Source organism: Nicotiana tabacum, chromosome 22, assembly GCF_000715075.1.
Source record: "Nicotiana tabacum cultivar K326 chromosome 22, ASM71507v2, whole genome shotgun sequence".
NCBI lineage: Eukaryota > Viridiplantae > Streptophyta > Magnoliopsida > Solanales > Solanaceae > Nicotiana > Nicotiana tabacum.
Window position 1 is genome coordinate 117,451,006 of NC_134101.1, and position 16,827 is coordinate 117,467,832.

General features: G+C 36.0%; 1 protein-coding gene across 13 annotated transcripts; it reads left to right on the forward strand.

Moving 5' to 3' along the window:
- The first annotated feature begins 617 nt into the window (after window positions 1–617).
- On the forward strand, window positions 618–16,617 carry LOC107806300 (uncharacterized protein At5g08430). Of its 13 annotated transcripts, XM_016630429.2 has the most exons (12): window positions 620–817; window positions 973–1,002; window positions 2,214–2,309; window positions 3,780–3,929; window positions 5,145–5,837; window positions 6,808–6,920; window positions 9,703–9,762; window positions 10,915–10,965; window positions 11,137–11,207; window positions 12,252–12,463; window positions 15,577–15,642; window positions 15,999–16,617. In XM_016630429.2, exons 5-12 carry the CDS (start codon window positions 5,198–5,200, stop codon window positions 16,400–16,402), a joined length of 1,617 nt encoding a protein of 538 aa, XP_016485915.1. In that variant the 5' UTR covers window positions 620–817; window positions 973–1,002; window positions 2,214–2,309; window positions 3,780–3,929; window positions 5,145–5,197; the 3' UTR covers window positions 16,403–16,617. The 13 variants fall into 13 exon arrangements, with proteins under 13 accessions (XP_075100271.1, XP_016485915.1, XP_075100267.1 ...); XM_075244170.1 differs by having other exon boundaries at window positions 618–1,002; window positions 16,011–16,617; XM_075244166.1 differs by having other exon boundaries at window positions 620–1,002; window positions 5,105–5,837.
- Window positions 16,618–16,827: the final 210 nt, after the last annotated feature.

Consider the following 16,827-nt stretch of genomic DNA (forward strand, 5'->3'; position numbering starts at 1 on the left):
GCTACCTTTGAGTCTGACAATCTAGTTTTCTAGGCTTTTCACTTTTAGAATCCTCTTTTCTTTGTGTGTTCTTTATCCTATTCCGATTCGATTTAGCTTCCGTCAAGCCCTATATGAGTAGTGAAGAAGTATAGAGCACTTTGGTTGGTTGTTGACCAGCGAAAAGCATGGGAGAAAGATGCACAAACAAAAAAAGGCTAAAAAAGGACAAAGTGATTCCATATAGAAAGATATGGCTTTTCAGATTTAGATCGAAATTTCATCCCCAAAACCTATATTCATTCATGTTTTGCTTGTGCGTTTACAATATCCATATAGGTAAATTCATATTATACATTAGGAAATATATATTAAAAATGTAAAAGAACTAGACAATGACCTATAAGCTTAGGGTAAAATAGGTAATTTAAAAAAATATTTGAGTTTGGAGGAGCAGAAAGTCTATTATTTAATATTAGAGAATAAGTTTGATTTTTAAGCTAAAGTTGAGTGATCAAAATGATTTTCACCAGGTATAATAATATTTACACTTATAGACTAAAGAAGTAATTTTCAGCCTAACAATCCACTTGTCAAGAGAAAGGCAAGTCAAACAACAGACACAAATGGACCTTCATCAGCAATCGACACAAAGCAACAGAATTTATAACGTGCGTATTCCTCTTTCACTCTTTATAACGCACAAAGCCGCAAAAGAAAACAAGAGCATATTCCTCTCCGTCTCCGTCTCCGTCTCCGTCTCCGTCTCCGGCCACACTCGCACTTCTTTCACTCTTTCCCTTTTACTTCAGCTTGACAGTGAACTTTTCTCTTCAGGGTAAAACCCATAACCCAGTTTCCATTCAATCCAATTTTTTTATTTAAATATTTGCTTGAAAAACTGTTATATGCAACTCAATTCCATCTACATTTCGCTCTCTCTATTTTTTGGAGAGCCTTAACTCTTCCATTGCTGAATTTGGTTCCTCACAGAATCGTTTGGTTGCTGCTACTGCTGCACAGGTACCATTTGGTCTACTAGGCTTTCTCTTTTTTTTTTTTTGGTGTGTGTTTTGGTTTTGTACTATTTATTAATTTCTTTATATGCCTTTGTTGAATTAACTCCATAAAAAAGGAAAAGGAGGTATCTTGGTAATTCCTGAGTAGTTTAATGGTTTTTGTACTTTTTTTTCCCTTGCAAGTGAAACTATTAGATAATATATGAGATTGTAGTTGATTTTAAAACCAATTTAACGAATGGTGTCAAAGGGACTCATGAAATGTTTTCAAAGCGAAAAGCACAAAAAAGCGACAAGGTACACGGGCAGTAACAGAGAACGATTTTTCACTAAGGGGTGCCAAAATATAAAGAAGTAAATACACGAGGAGATCAAGGGGATTCAATACATAGTATATATACATAATAGTAAAAAAGTTTACCTTATCTACACAGTGGAATTTTCCATCGACCCTTTCATAGAGTAGCTTCGACATTGTCCATGAGGCATGAAGCGAAAATGCAAAAGTGAAGACATGCATCGTTGAAGGGAAGTGCACAATTTAATTAAAAAAATGAAACGTATATGAATTTATTACTATAATAGTGTCAAACAAAACAACTGATTTCAGCATCCAATATACAATAATGTCAATGTTAATGCAACTCATTAAAGTATAGATTCAAATACTCGACCACTTTATTTAGTTTGGTTTGCCATCGAATAATTGACCACCTCTTGTTGGGATGATTTTGTGCGTCATTTTCTGAATTGCACACTTTTCTGAAACGCATGGCTTTGTCCGTGAAGCAATAGCCCCTGGTTTCACACTAGACTCAAATTTTTTTAAACTTGTTAGAGTATTAGGCTATGATATGAGCAGAAAACTAGATTGATCAGAAATGGAAAAGGAAGTGAAATAGTGTTCAGAGCAAGAGACAGTTCTTCTTTTCGAGGTCTGCTCCTTCAGAACATAGGTTATTTCTTGATTGCTTCATTCTCTATAATTCTTCAGTTGATTGCTCCAAACTTGAGAAGTAACCCACTAAGAAATTTTGTGTGGTTTACCGATTGAATTAAAATACTGTGTCTATAATGGGTTTAATGAGATTCAATCCAACTTTTGATTTAATTGGCACATTTGGTATAAGATTCTTTATCCTTGGCTATCATCACTTTTTGTTCTATATTTATTGACCCTTTAACTCCTGAATGCTTGTTCTTTGTTTGGCTCAGCCACCAGAAGCTCGAACAAACTCCATCAACTGCAAGCAGCCTTCAAACTTTCTTGGCCTTCTCCTCTTTACCTCCTTAGAGAATCTCTTAACCCAAGTAAACACTCTGTTAAATGCTTGTTTCTTTCTCTGTTCCAGTAGCTAAAGATAGGAAAATCGAAATGACTGGTATGTTAGTGATTCAACTAGTCAATTAAAACATGAGTATCATGGTGGAGGAAGTTTTATCTCGCCAATTTGATTTTCATGGACAGCTGGACTAGAGAATGAAAATGAAAAAGGACAAAGGAAGATTGTGAAATCTTGCGGATAAATGCTCTAAATTGTTCTTGAGAACTGAATACAACCTTATCTTTCCTACTTTTCAATGCATTCGTAGTATGAATGTTGTAAGAACCGTACTATTGAGCTGTCTCCATAAGTTGCCATAGTAATAGCAACCTACTTTTACTTCATCAAAAAAAAAATTGCGACCTGCTTTATTCCCATTTTCCATTTAAATTGACGGATACAAGAAATTACATTCATTTATTCAATCTTTTTTTTTTCTCAACAAATACCCTTTGTCAATTTCGTCACATTCAACCAAATAGGTTATACATGTTACCACGATTTGTATGATGATTGTTTGCTATTCTTTTATCAGAAAATTCAAGATTAATAAATGCTTTGTTTGTGAAATAAGCATATGTCCTTGAAACTTTGTTCTTTTTGAGAAAAGAAAAAGATAAAAACTCAATAAAGGAAAGAAATATAAGGCTTCTTCAATCTGACCACTTGATTTAAAAAAAAAAGAGGGTTTTCTTCTGACCTTGGCTGGGTTCAAAAATTTATTTCTAAGTGGACTGTGTAAAACTATAATTCATTTAACAGAAGTGTTTCTCAATTTAACTATCATTAGATTGTAGTCAGCGTGTTAATGATATTACTTTCCTTAAATTATGGACATCCTTGCTGTCATGCTGTGACAAGGACTGGAATGCCTTTGATCATTGTATTTGAAGCCCCAAGAATTGTCTTTATTAAATGATAATTTTATTATCATCTTAATTCTTAGTTTGTAATGTTTGTTTATCTTTTGGGATGGCAATTGTGGTGGGAAGGGAGGAGAAGGGGGATGGAACCGGTTTCAAAAGTGAAAGACTTACCATGCTAGCATCTCCACTGTTAATGCAGGACTTATTTTGGATTCATTTCTGATCTAGTCAAGTAATTTCACTAGCCGCTGCTTTATCAATGAATTATTCACTTAAATCAATTGCTGATATTTCTCTTACTTTTTCCTCTTCCAATCACTATTGACAAGTGCTTGATGACCCATTTACTATTGATCTCTTAAATGACCTTAAGAGTTAACTATAAGAAGAGGTGAATTTATAACCGATGCATGATCCTGGATGAATTTTGGTGAAATGAATAGCCTTTTGTTATTAAGCTTGTCTGGATTCGATAAATGCTTTTTTTGCAATTTTTGGCGTTAAGATCTAGGTATTAAATAGTTCTAGAGAAAACGACACACATCCACCTATATTTGCAAATTTCATTCAATGACACTGATTTTAAACAGGTGGCTGCGTGGTTTTAGTCTTTGAGAGAGAGACAGAGAGAGCGAGAGAAAGATGAAGACTATCTACTTGAAAATCTAAAGCAACCATGCATTAGTCCTTGTCCTTGACTTGGTTAAGATTGCACTCAAGGAAGTGAGATTTTCCTGAAGGTAAAACCATGAATCACATTATTCTCTTGGGTTTCTTTTTTGTGAGGCGGAAATATGGAGATCTTTAATTTATCTACTAATTCTGGGAGATCTAGTTGCTTTTGTAGATAAATATTTGAAACAATTGTCAGAAAATTTTGATCTTGTTTATCTAAGCTTATGGTGTAGATTTATGGTTGATCTTATCTTTCCAAATCTTGTATGCTTGTTACGCTCGCGCATGTTCTGAAAGTCAGAGTCTAGCAACAGCTTGTGCTCAGTTCTTATAGTCCTCAATTTGTTTGGCTTTGTGCAGGAGCACCGAGATGCATATAGATAAATCGGGATAGTTTACCTGATAAAAAAAAAAAAGAAGATATTTCGGGTTGCTTGCACTTAGACCTTGCACCTTGCATCTATTGCACAGATTACATTTATGATATCTGTTCATGATAATTTATCATTTCTCTTAACTGCAAGTAACTCCTCTATCTATGCCTATGCTTGGGAAGCGTATATTTTACTAGGATAATAGTGGTCAGACATACTATTTCCATATTAGATAGGAGTTGCAATTTTGGTCGTGAATCATGAAGTTCAACGGGACTATGTACAAAAGAAAGAAACCACTTACAAATAAAAAATGCAACATATTTTTCCCTGTCATTTACTTTTAGGAGATCTCCTTTTACAACCTATGTGACGATAACTCCAGCGAGCTTATGTCGACGAAGCCACCCCAGTAAACTATTTACTTATCCTAAAGGAAAAATAAAAAAAATTATCCCAGTAAACTGAAGGAATAATATGCAACAGTAGACAAGTTTGTGCAGAAGTAAAATCATTAATTTAGCCTGGGACCAATGAGAAAGTCTCTGGTTTCAGTCCCCTAGGCCGATCACATCCTGAATACTTATAGGCCTTATAGGCCTATCTGAGCAATATACTGGTCAAATTTGATATATGTGTAGGTAAAGCTGTTCAGATTGAGTAAAAAAGTGTTCAAAAGTCTACTTCACCAAAATCAGATGTAGCATCACTTTTGAAGTTGGTTTTATTGTGCTTGCTTTTTCTATGATCTTCCAAGCGACTGCGCATTGTGTCTGCCTTCAACTGTGATAGTTGGAGAGGCTTGTCTTATCTTCAAATTCTGTCATTTTAGGGATTCGTTCTAGCTTCTATTCATAAAGAAACAGTTCTGCGTTTGTCCAGATTATTGATGGTTTGAGTTTGTAGCAATTACTTTTCCTGAAGTGTAAAAGCTCGTGTTGGCATATTATCCTGAAGGCATGGATGGGGACTCCTTTTGGGTGGAAGAATTCAATGATCAGTTACCCTTTTCTTTAAAAAGGAAGAGAAATGTCAGAATCAAGAAACTAGAGTTTGTTGGATGGGGATCCAAACCGTTGGTTGAATTCCTTGAATCAATTGGTAAAGATACAAGCAGAACATATTCTCAACAAGAGGTGACGGCTATTGTCACTGAATATGTAAATTCGAATAATCTTCTTAATCCACAAAAGAAAAAGAGGGTTATGTGTGATGTGCGACTTCATACCCTTTTCGGAAAGAAATCTATACCGCGGATAAAAATCTATGACTTGTTGGAAGTGCACTTCAGTGAGAACCATGATGAATCAGAGGATGAATCTCCTAACAATTCGGAAGAGGAGGATATTTTGATAGCATCTAAGGGAAGAAAAAGTACAGTGAGTCCAAAGAAAAAGGCTCCTGTTGTTTCTAAAAGCTGTTTTGCGGCTGTTATTGCTGAAAACATTAAGCTTGTGTACTTGAAGAGGAGCTTAGTTCTGGATCTTATGAAGACCCCTGAAAGTTACGGAGATAGAATTGTGGGTTGCTTTGTGAGGGTAAAATCTGACCCAAATGACTACTTCCAGAAAAACTCCCACCAGCTTCAGCAAGTTGAAGGTATATTGTCATTGTGCACTTCTGTTTTCTGAATATCCTGTAGTGACTAAATAACATTGATGTTGCATTGATATTTCTCATAACAGAAGACTTCACTCTCTATAAAACAGACTCGGGCAAAATGTAAGGAAAACAACAATCCGGTTCCGGCCTTTAAATTATGCTTCCCTCCAAATATATCCTTTTTCATAGTCATAGTCCTTTGCAAAAGCATTTCTAGTTAAATTAGAAACAGGTGATTGCTGAGTAAAAGCTTTTCTTAAGATAAAAATTGGAAGTAGTAAATACTCAGAAAATTCTTTTCTATACTTAAAACTATTAAAGGAAAAGGAAAAAGAAGCAAACTAAAAAAGAACAGAAAAATATCACTATTCTACCATTCTGTAGAGACTCTGCACTTTTTTCATCACTGGACATGCTATGCTATGTTTATTCTATTTGTACTGGTTAACCAAAGGAAGGAAAAATTGTTAGTGGAACGGTAACTTTATAAACTGAACGACACTTATGATTGAGAATACATGTCATGACTTCTGTAGGTGTCTTGTCCAAGACAAAACAATTTTGCTTGCCTGCCAAAAAGAAATATTTTGTGTAATGTAATTGCTTGCTTCTGCTTATAGTTCTTTAATTGTCTCAAGAAATACTTCTAAAAGAGGCTATCTCCTCTTATTGCCATTCTCTCTCATCCCCTTTTCATTTTCATTGTTCCTTTGTGGAATTCCTAAGAATCTTTCCTTCAAGGGAAACAGAAACAATTAGCTACTCATAGCCAGGTAATACTATTTGCCTAATTACTGAATATGTGGTTTTCCTGAAACTTTGATGATCAAGACAATTTTGCATTATCTCTTAGACTGTGCATAGTTGAAGAGGACCATGAAAAATGGAAAAGTGAATGTTGTCTTCTCCATTAAATCACATTCTCTGTCCTGCTTGTTTTTTCATTGTAAAGTTGAATGCTTCACAGGTGTAAGAAATTTTTCAGCAACCAGCGATGCTGCTTTTGAAATTCACCTTCAACTTTCAAATCTGATGAAGGACATTCCCATATCTTCCTTATCTGATGATGATTTTTCTGAGGTAAGCAACTACTAGCAGCATATGTGGTCAATTCTAGTGTTGGATGGCTTTGATCTGAAATTACTCCTTTCTCTGCCCTCTCTTTGGTGGATTGTGGTAATTCTGAGACATCCTCTGGCAAAACTTTTGAGTGGGTTTTAATGTTCACGAAGACAAAAAAATGATTTCGAGAAATTGTATTCTATTCAAAGGTCAAGGCATGCATTCGAGGATGCTCAATTATTGACCAAAACTAGGAAATTACAAGCTTAAATATTATAATTATAATCATAAATTATTGACCAAAAATAGGAAATTACTAGCTTAAATATTATAATTATAAGGGAGAAGGTCTAGATTTATCCCTCTACTATTGCATATTGTTTATATTTGTCCCCTGTCTTACTTTTCGTCCACTTTAACCCCTACCGTTAACAAACCTTTCAGATTTACCCCTAACCCTAATGGCCATCCACTGTGGCAGCTGATCCCTGCAATTTTTGGTCATGTCAACTGTCAAGTCAGATGGCCCTACCAAATTAAAACCCCCTAGAACCATAAACTTGACTACCCACTCATTTTCCTTAAATCTTCTAAGTTGTCTTCCGTCGTTCTATGCCCACCGGAAGCGGCAAATACAAAACATATGTTTTGGTCAAAATGGAAGATCCATATGCAAACATCCAAGTATTTGAAAAGAAAAATGTGAAATTTTTTTAACAGCTCGAGATTTTGGATATTTGGATTGACAAAAATTCAGATGATGATTAAGAAAATTGAAAACACTTGATGAGGACGCTGTGAAAGACTTATTGTACGAGTCTCTTGAAGAACTTGCTGCCTATATTTGGAAGATAAAGATTCAGAGCTTTACAATATAATCCTAATGAAACCACCATCTTTTGATTTCTATTGGAATCAAAAACTTGGTGGAGCCACCTAAGGAACAAAAGTGATGCTGGAATAATATAATTCTTTCACCAAGTCTAAATCCCAAAATTCTCAATAATATTCCGCTATCAATATATTGAAATATGACAAAGTCCTCCATATTCGACAAGGGAGGATATAAAAACGTGAGGTTTAGATGAAGAAGATTTAAGAGAAGTGCGTAGGTAGAATGGGTCAAGTTTATGGGTTTAGGGGGTTTTAATTTGGTGGGGCCATCTGATTTGGCAGGACATGGACAATAATTAGAGGGGTCAACTGCCACAGTGTAGGGCCGTTAGGATTAGGGGCAAATCTGTAATGTTTTTTAACGGTAGGGGCTAAAGTGGACGAAAAGTATAACGGGGGACAAATGTAAACAATATGCAGTAGTAGGGGGACAAATCTAGACCTTCTCCCTAATTATAATCATGATTATAATTATAGTTATGACATATTTTTAAAAGTCTGTTTATGACTTTATGTGAACCTTGGATATGCCACCAGATGCTTGCCAATCATGGCTTCGGCAAATGGAAAATAAATCAACTAGCAGTGTTTGTCTTTGCGGGGATTTGAACCTTAGTCTCCTATGATATTCGTCCCACTTTATTGACCGTTAAGCCACACCCTTGAATGAAATATTTGCATTTTATTGATAAAGTTACTTTTGACTGTGTGTACAACCTAGGTGCTTGGTGTGAGAAACTCCTTGCCACCTCTGTTTTTTTCCCTTTGTGTGTTTTCCAATCTGTAACAAAACCACGATTTGAATTTGGACTTATCGGGACAGTTTTGCTTGGTATTCATTACTATTTAGCTCTTTCTTTTTATTCTTGAGTTCTGCCTCCCAGCAACTGAATCTAACTAAAGTAGTATAAATGCATAAAATACATTTTTGGATATAATAAATCTGCTACTTCTGTGACTACTTACATTTAGCATGAATTTCATATTTGTATAATTGTTTGGTGCATTTGGATAGAGTGTATTTGTCAATTTCTTTCAGCAGAACGGGTCTAGGATATAGAGTAGTCTTTCTCTCCTGTGTGGTGTTAATCAATAGATTTTCTCATGATAATCCCTTTACTAATTTAACAAGATTGTAGGGCTCTATTTTCCCTGTATAACTAATATTTTATGACTGCAAAAATCTAGTTCGCCCATGATTACGTTCTTTTTATGATATTAGATTTTTCTATTAAAGATATCTATCCATATTACTTATACAGTTATACCTAAATATACCATGTCCTTTTTACTGAAAATATTTGTCATATTTCACTTCTTGAAAATTTAACATAATACTCTTTGACCAAGATTTATTGTAGATATTTTTGTAATTGTTGTTATTTTTAAATAGTTTCAAATTTTTTAAATGTTATTATTTAAAGGTGAATTAATCTATGTAAAGACTAACATAAAAGCTGATATAAATTGACTCTGATAAGAACAACGAAACTAGCGCGGAAGGATTGTATAGCGTGTATATTTATGTTGAGCGGGTTTGTCCTTTTTTTCTTCTTTTTCTGATGAATAAGTTTCATTAAAGAGGCATCCAGAAGATACTAAAGTTTACAAAAGAAGTGTGTTGGCCCCAATATGTTGACTGGATGTATCCTTTTGTACAACCAATCAATTATCATATTTTGCTATTTTTATACTGGACGTCATCTACCACAACCCTTCACCTTTATCCATGGTTACGTATATAAACATACGCACAAACACAAAAAAGGGTATAGGTCTAAAATTAATATATGTGCAAATGTAAAAGGCTTTTCTTGTGTATGACTACCTGCTGTATACAATTGTATTGCTGCTTCATTGGTCCAATATTTGTATTTTGTTCTAAGAATTTCTATATTTTTGACAGGAGGAATGTGAGGAGTTGCGTGAAAGAATAAAAGCTGGTTTGCTCCAGAAGCCTACTGTTGTAAGATATCTAAGCCTCAGCAAGTTTTTCATTCTACAATTCTTAGGTCTTTCATAGTGAAATAGAATGTAAGCAAATTTATTTGATTTAATAGATCTGACCATATTAGATTTCTCAAGGTTAATGTTTAGAACTGCTGGCTGCTGGTATTTTACCATATTTTCATTAAATGCTCCTAAATTGAAGTGCAGATCATCTGCTGACATGAATAACTTGGCAGTGATGCTTTAATAGTTACTCGTCAGGCGATTAAATCCTCTGCAGCTTCTTCGGAAATATTTACAAAAGATGTACTATACACACTTCTTCACAAAAAAAAAAAGGGAATCTATTGTGCACCTTTTTTTCTTCCCAAAGAGGGTGAAATCCACAAATTGTTAAATGCTGAAGAAATCTATTGTGCACCTTTTTTTCTTCATGGAAACTTCAGGTTTTCTGTGCTTTAATATTACAGTATGTTTGTGGAAATGATCACATGGACAACCTATATAGTTGAAAAGACATGGAAAGAATTGTATATAAACTGTCTTCAGTAGGCGCGTCTCTTCACATTGACTAGCTTTCTTCTTTTCTTTAACAATCTAATAGTCTTTATCTTAGATCCTAACCTCTACTGTGACTCATTTCTGCATCACAAAACTGCTGTTGTTATTATGTGGCATTAAAAACAAACTAAATTTGTTCCAGTTGTTACTTCTGGCGCTTCTTAGGCTCAGAGAAATAATCAGTAATGTTTTCCACGATGAAACTTTCTAACCCCATCCCCTCCAATATTAGCCTTTTTTAAAAATAAAATAACTTCTGGAGAATGCAGCATTTGGAAATTGTCAGCTACTGTATTCTTCTATCAATGATTTATTATTCTCAATAATTAGCTTGGATTTTGTATGCCTCTGTGTTGACTACATTAATACTTAATAAATTCTGGTCCTATTCTTTGCTTCTTATGAATGCTTTTATTTTATGTGGGAAAGAATAAATTTTGTGTATTCATGACTTGTTAGCCAACTATAGGTTGATATTTACTTTCATTTTGAGTGACGTGTAATCCATTATAACTTTGTTCTCAGATTAGTAATTTATGTATTGTTTTACTTTGACGTCATAATTTTGTTTTCAAATTGGTAATTCATTTACCTACTTCCTTGGCAGTTGGAGCTTGAGTCAAAAGCCCAAGTTCTGCACAAGGATATCACCAAGCATGTAAGTTTGGAATTCTCCGCCGATTCTCTTTGTCTGGTTGCCCTTGTGAACTGCAGGATGTTACTCATTTATTTGCTTGTTACTGTATACAGATTGCTGCTATGTTGTTCATCATCATCCCTTGTCATGTATATTTGTTTTTGACTCTATCTCATTTTGATTTGGTTACAGTGGATTGAGAGAGAAATTGCGTTGTTACAAAAGCGCATTGATCATGCCAATGAGAAGGGATGGCGCAAACAATATCCTTTCATATATCTCAAGGCTCCGTTATTTAAATCTGCATCTTTTTATGGTTGCATGGCACAACCTGTTCTTTGAATTCAGCAATTTCTTCTCTGCATAAGAGAAGCATAGTTCGTAATTGTTGTCTGCAGATTATATGTTGGTAATCATTTCCAGAAGCTCAAACTGTCATATGCACAAGTTTAGTCAGAGGGACTAGACTCAAATAACTGGAAGTAAAAGTAACAAGAGAGTCATTGTTCGAGACAGTCTTTTGATCTATTTTGCACCTTTCATATTTCTGGACAGAATTCATATACCTTTGTTCAATTCAAGATCATGCTATTGAGAATTAGTATGGATTTGTTTTTGGTCAAGAAAAAGCTGGGTTGTTTAAAATCAACTGTGACATACTTCCTTCCTGAATGTTATATGGTTCTTGGCTGAAAAATTACCTCCTGACTAGTAAAGCCTGGAATGATGCTTGATGTGAGGTTTAGATGAAACTCCAATGCAATGTTGATCAATAACATTCTTGTGTTTTTGCCACTTTAACTTGTCATGAAATAAGGCTTCAAACACCAAACCCTTAATATGGCTTTTTATTTTGTTAAGAGTTACTCTATCCATCCCAAAATGTATGACCTAGTTTTACCTATGCGGTATTTTAAGAGTAAAACATTTAGCTCTTTATTATGTTGACTTCGGTAGAAAAGAGTTATATAGTCTCGCCATCCTGAAAAGTTAACTTTATAGAATGGCGAGTAAAACGCTTAGCTCTTTATTATGTTTCGTGTCCCAAACTCCCAATTTATGTGGCATACTTCCCTTTCTAGTCTGTCCCAAAAAGTATGTCATACGTCCAAAGTAATTTAACGTCAAACTTCTTATTTTATCCTTAGTGAGATGATTTGTAGCGACATAAGTGTGTATGGCTTGTTTCAGGCAATAGTAACAAAATTATGCCTCTGGTTGGGGCTTTGGTGTAAAAGCTAAAAGCCTGTTTGATACTTGCTGATCCTGCTGATGAACCTGTCTCCTTGACCTACTTTAGTAGTTACACTGTTTGAGTTTCTGGAGAAGAAGCAGCTTTTACAGACAAAAAAGGAACAGGATAGACTCTTTTCCATGATGCCAAAAGTTGTAGCTGAGGAATTAGAGCCTGAAGTTAAAACGGTTGACGCCCTAGAAGAAAATGCAGTGGAACAAGAAAGAGAAAATAGTCGTTCACCAAAGTCAACTCCTAATGGAGCTACAGACTATTCTGGTGCAGGTGAGTTCTAACATCCACTCTGCAACAGAACTTTACAATATCTAAAACCTTATTCAGTTAAACCTTCCATTCTTTTTTACTCTATGGAGCATAGCCATTTTCTAGAAGCATACAGATGTAAGCTTCTTACATCCGCATATGTCAGCCTGAAAGCTTAACAAAGTTTAGACGCAAACAAGTTATTTTTGAGATTGATACCTGAAACAAGTTAGCTTTTAAGTGACTTGATAGTGTTAAATAATTTTACGCCTTCTAGTATGAACCAAAAACAAGTTATCCCCAAGAGAGGTAGTTTCAAGTACCTTGGATCTATACTACAAGGTAACGGGGAGATTGATGAGGATGTCACGCACGTATCGGAGCTAGATGGATGAAGTGGAGGCTCGCTTCCGGTGTCTTGTGTGATAAAAGTGTGCCGCTGAGAGTTAAAAGGTAAGTTCTATAGAGTTGTAGTTAGACCTACTATGTTGTATAGCGCAGATTGTTGGCGGGTCATGAATGCTCGAAGATAAAAGTAGTTGAGATGAGGATGTTAAGGTGGATGTGTGGGCATACCAGGTTGGATAAGATTAGGAATGAAGTTATTCAGGACAAGGTGAGAGTGGCTTCTGTGGAGGAAAAGATGCGGGAGGCGAGGTTGAGATGCTTCGGGCATGTTAAGAGAAGTATAAAAGCCCCAGTCAGAAGGTGCAAGATGTTAGCCTCAGTGGGTATCATGAGGGGTAGAGGTAAGCCTAAGAAGTCTTGGGGAGAGGTTATTACGCGGGACATGGTGCAATTGGAGTTAACTGAGGACATGACCCTAAATAGGAGGGTATGAAGGTCGAGGATTAGGGTAGAAGGCCAGTAGGTAGTCGAGCGTATCTCCTTGTCTTTCCCAGTTCACTAGCATTAGTGTTGTCGGTGCATCACTTTTAACCCCATTGGTTTGATTATGTCATAAAGCATATAAAACATTTTTTAAGGTTGACAGGCTGGTTTTTTAATACATGCATTTGAATTTTCCCGGCCGAGGGTCTATCGGAAACAGCCTCTCTGTCCTACCGGGGCAGGGGTAAGGTTTGCGTACACATTACCCTCCCCAGACCCCACCATGTGGGAAAATACTGGGATTGTTATTGTTGTTGTTGTGATACCTGAAACAAGAAATTTAATCTGAACAGAATTTGAGAGAGAGTTGTTTTCAATTATTTTGACCAGGGTTGGTGGTGGGGGCAGATAAATGGAGATAATTTCAGTGGAAGGGAAGGGAAGGAGAGGTTAAAATGGCTCGAGTGGGAAATGGAAAAGCCAAATTAGTTGGCTGTCGAATCGACAGACAATTTTTGGACGAGCTGAAGTTAGTGGTGACCTCTCTCTCCCCTCAAGAATCGGTTATTGTCTGGAAATCTTGAAATTCTGTACTACAATATTTTCCCCCTGGAGTTCAAAAAGATCCAACTGTCCTGATGGTTGAGACAGATTGTTTTGACTATGGTAATTGTCAAATAAAATGATTTTTAGTTGAGTTAGATATCAAGAGACCTACGAGGATGTCTTATTTGTTTTGAGGCACCAATTGATTTAATGTGAGCAGAGACCTCTATCCTCTAAAGTATTGTGGAGCCTTCCAGATATTTCAGATTTGGCGAGACAGGTTAGTGAAAGTGATCGAGGCGCACCTAAGCATGTGGCTAGCGGGTAATGAAGTGGATGAATACCGTGGAGACCAGGGTTCAATTATCAGCGGAGACAAAAATGCTAGGTAGCCTTGGTGGCCAGAGTTACCCGATACCATTGCTGATGGGAGGTAACAGGTACCCGATGAAATAGTTGATGTGTGCACAAACTGGCACCAACTCCACCGTTTAGAGAAAATTGATGGTTGCTTACTGTGTTAGGGACAAATAATGTGGCAAAAAGGATTCTTGGGTGTTCTTTGCTCTTTTTTCTTTTCCTCGACTATCGTCTTTCCCACCTCTATTTTTTGTGCATGTGATAAGAAATGCTGGACAAATCAGATCAATCTGAATGACCAACAGCATCAGCGAGAACAAGTATTGGAACCGTCATTTGCCAGCAAACTTTATTTGATTTTATGCTGCAAAGTATTGTATATCTTTGCAGTACTCATATGGGAAAAAATGATGGCACTGTTTCTTTTTGTGATATGCCAAACCTGCTATTCAGTTATTCTGTCCTTGTCTTCACTTATTGATGAACCTGCCAAAATTGCTAGGATAAATTTCCTTATTTTGCTTTATGCAAAATGTGACAATTAGTAGGTTTCCGAAAGGACTCTTTTGACTCTAGTATCCAGTTTCTTTTTTAAAATCAGTCCAGGTTCCCAACTCATCCCCAGAAGCCCTCTGTTGGGTCTTTTCTTTTCCCCTCAAAGCGGGACTTGGACAATAAGGCCGTGCTAGTTTGTGTTGGGAAATTCATCTGCGTTCCCTAATGCTTTGTGATGCCTTCGTTCCCTTCACGAATTGTTGGTTTTTGTTGAAATAGTTTAAGTTTTAGACGAGGTGATCACACAATTCAATATGGTATCAGAGCATACAAAGGTTGTGGGTTCAAGTCTCACCGTCGACCATTATAAAAAAGAATCTACATGTGATTGTCCCAAGCAAAAGAGTCATGCTGAACATGAAGGGACGTGTTGAAGCCATAATTAAGTAATTAAAGTATGCTAAGCTTCTCAATGAGGTGGTCATACAATTCAATAGTTTTCTTGAAATAATCTTCTTCCTCCATCAATTTGTTTGATTTAATACTATTGCTGCCTCCTGAAAGTTTGAGGAAGTTTGATGTTTGAACCCTGATCTTGATGGGAAAGTTTCGTATTTGGGTTAAAGTATGCGAAGTTTGCAAAATGGGTGCTATGCTTATCTTAGTCATCCTTTGTTATGTCAAAATTTGCTAGTCCTTTTTTCACTTATATACTATGTTTTGCATTGTGTGAGGGTAGGGTTAAATCTTTTCTGTAGTTGTAAGTAGCTATTTTACATTTCTATTATTCATTTGTTATATTGTCTCCTGTAATCTGATTAAGGATAAAAATACTTTGCTCAGTCAATATCTGAAATATGAGTTCTTATACTTCCCTAAGTTTGACTGTATTTTATTTTCAGGGGATACCATGATCCTATCCAACAAGGCTTTTGTAAGTGGAGATGCACCCGTTGTTGATGGAAATGGTAATTCCTTCTTCCTCTGGTTTTTGAAATTTAGTGCCTTTAATTGATTCTCTTTTCTTGATTGAGATGGGAGTAATTTGGGTTTAAAATCCTTTACTCTGCCAAGGCTCTTCACATTTATATTTAGTGATCAAAAGATGACAAATATTTTGTTGTGATGCATTTTTAAGGGTATATAGAGAGATATCTGTAAAACTCTTATTTGCTTGTCAATGGAGGAACATGTACGAGGGAAAACCCATTACTACTGTGAAGGCCAATTATGGAGCCCAATAATTACTAATAACTTAATAAACGAGTAGGGTTGTATATGATCCTCTAATTGGTTTCGGTTATTCTGTGTCTGATTCAAGCAGATCAATATGCAGACATGACTCAAGAACAAATGGATACTACGGTTCCTGTAAGAGCTGAAAGAAGTGAAGAAATGCAGGCGGTGGCCTCTGGAGAAGACAATGTCACTCAAGAAGTACAGGTCCAGGTTACTCAAACTGAGGTAATTGAATTGAGCGATGATGAGCCAGACGTTGAGGACCAAAAAGATGGAAAACAGGCTACTTATATGAACCCTGAAGTCCCAATTTGGCACTATCTGGATCCTCAGGGAAACATACAGGGTCCTTTTCCTTTGACGTTGTTGAAACGTTGGAGTGATGCTTACTACTTCGAGCCAAGCTTCCGAGTATGGATGATTGGCCAAAGACTAGAAGAAGCTGTCTTGTTGATTGATGTGCTTCGCCATTTTTTCCCCGTCAGATGAAAGCACCACATTCAGTGTTGTAATGCACCAGCAGTAGGTTGGCAAGTTCTGAACTTGTGTAAGAAAGTTGTCAAATCTTGGTTTCTGATTAAAGAAAAAAGAGGTTCTTTTACTAAATGTCTTTATTCAATGATCATTGATCATGGTACACTAAAATATATCTTTCTCATGAAAATGGATCAATCCTTGCAGCCATTGCTGCATTTCATGTTTCAGAGTTTTGTTACCAGTCATTTTTACTTTGTTACTAGGTAGCAGAAGAAGAGGCTCTGTAATGAAGTGATGAACAAAAAGAACCTTTTGTTACCAATCAATAATGTGGCCTTTTAGCAGTTAGTACAACAAAATTGTTTCATTAATCATTTGTTTTTTCTCTGATGCGCAAACTAAACCGCGTCGCTGAAAGCTTTTCCCGCATTCTATCT

Excerpts from the sequence above, each read along its gene's own strand:
- LOC107806300 (XM_075244166.1), top strand. The coding sequence starts at position 5,198 with ATGGATGGGGACTCCTTTTGGGTGGAAGAATTCAATGATCAGTTACCC. Across the intron at positions 11,208-12,251 it reads GAGAAGGGATGGCGCAAACA|ACTGTTTGAGTTTCTGGAGA; the intron begins ATATCCTTTCAT and ends TTTAGTAGTTAC. Across the intron at positions 12,464-15,576 it reads TACAGACTATTCTGGTGCAG|GGGATACCATGATCCTATCC; the intron begins GTGAGTTCTAAC and ends TTTTATTTTCAG.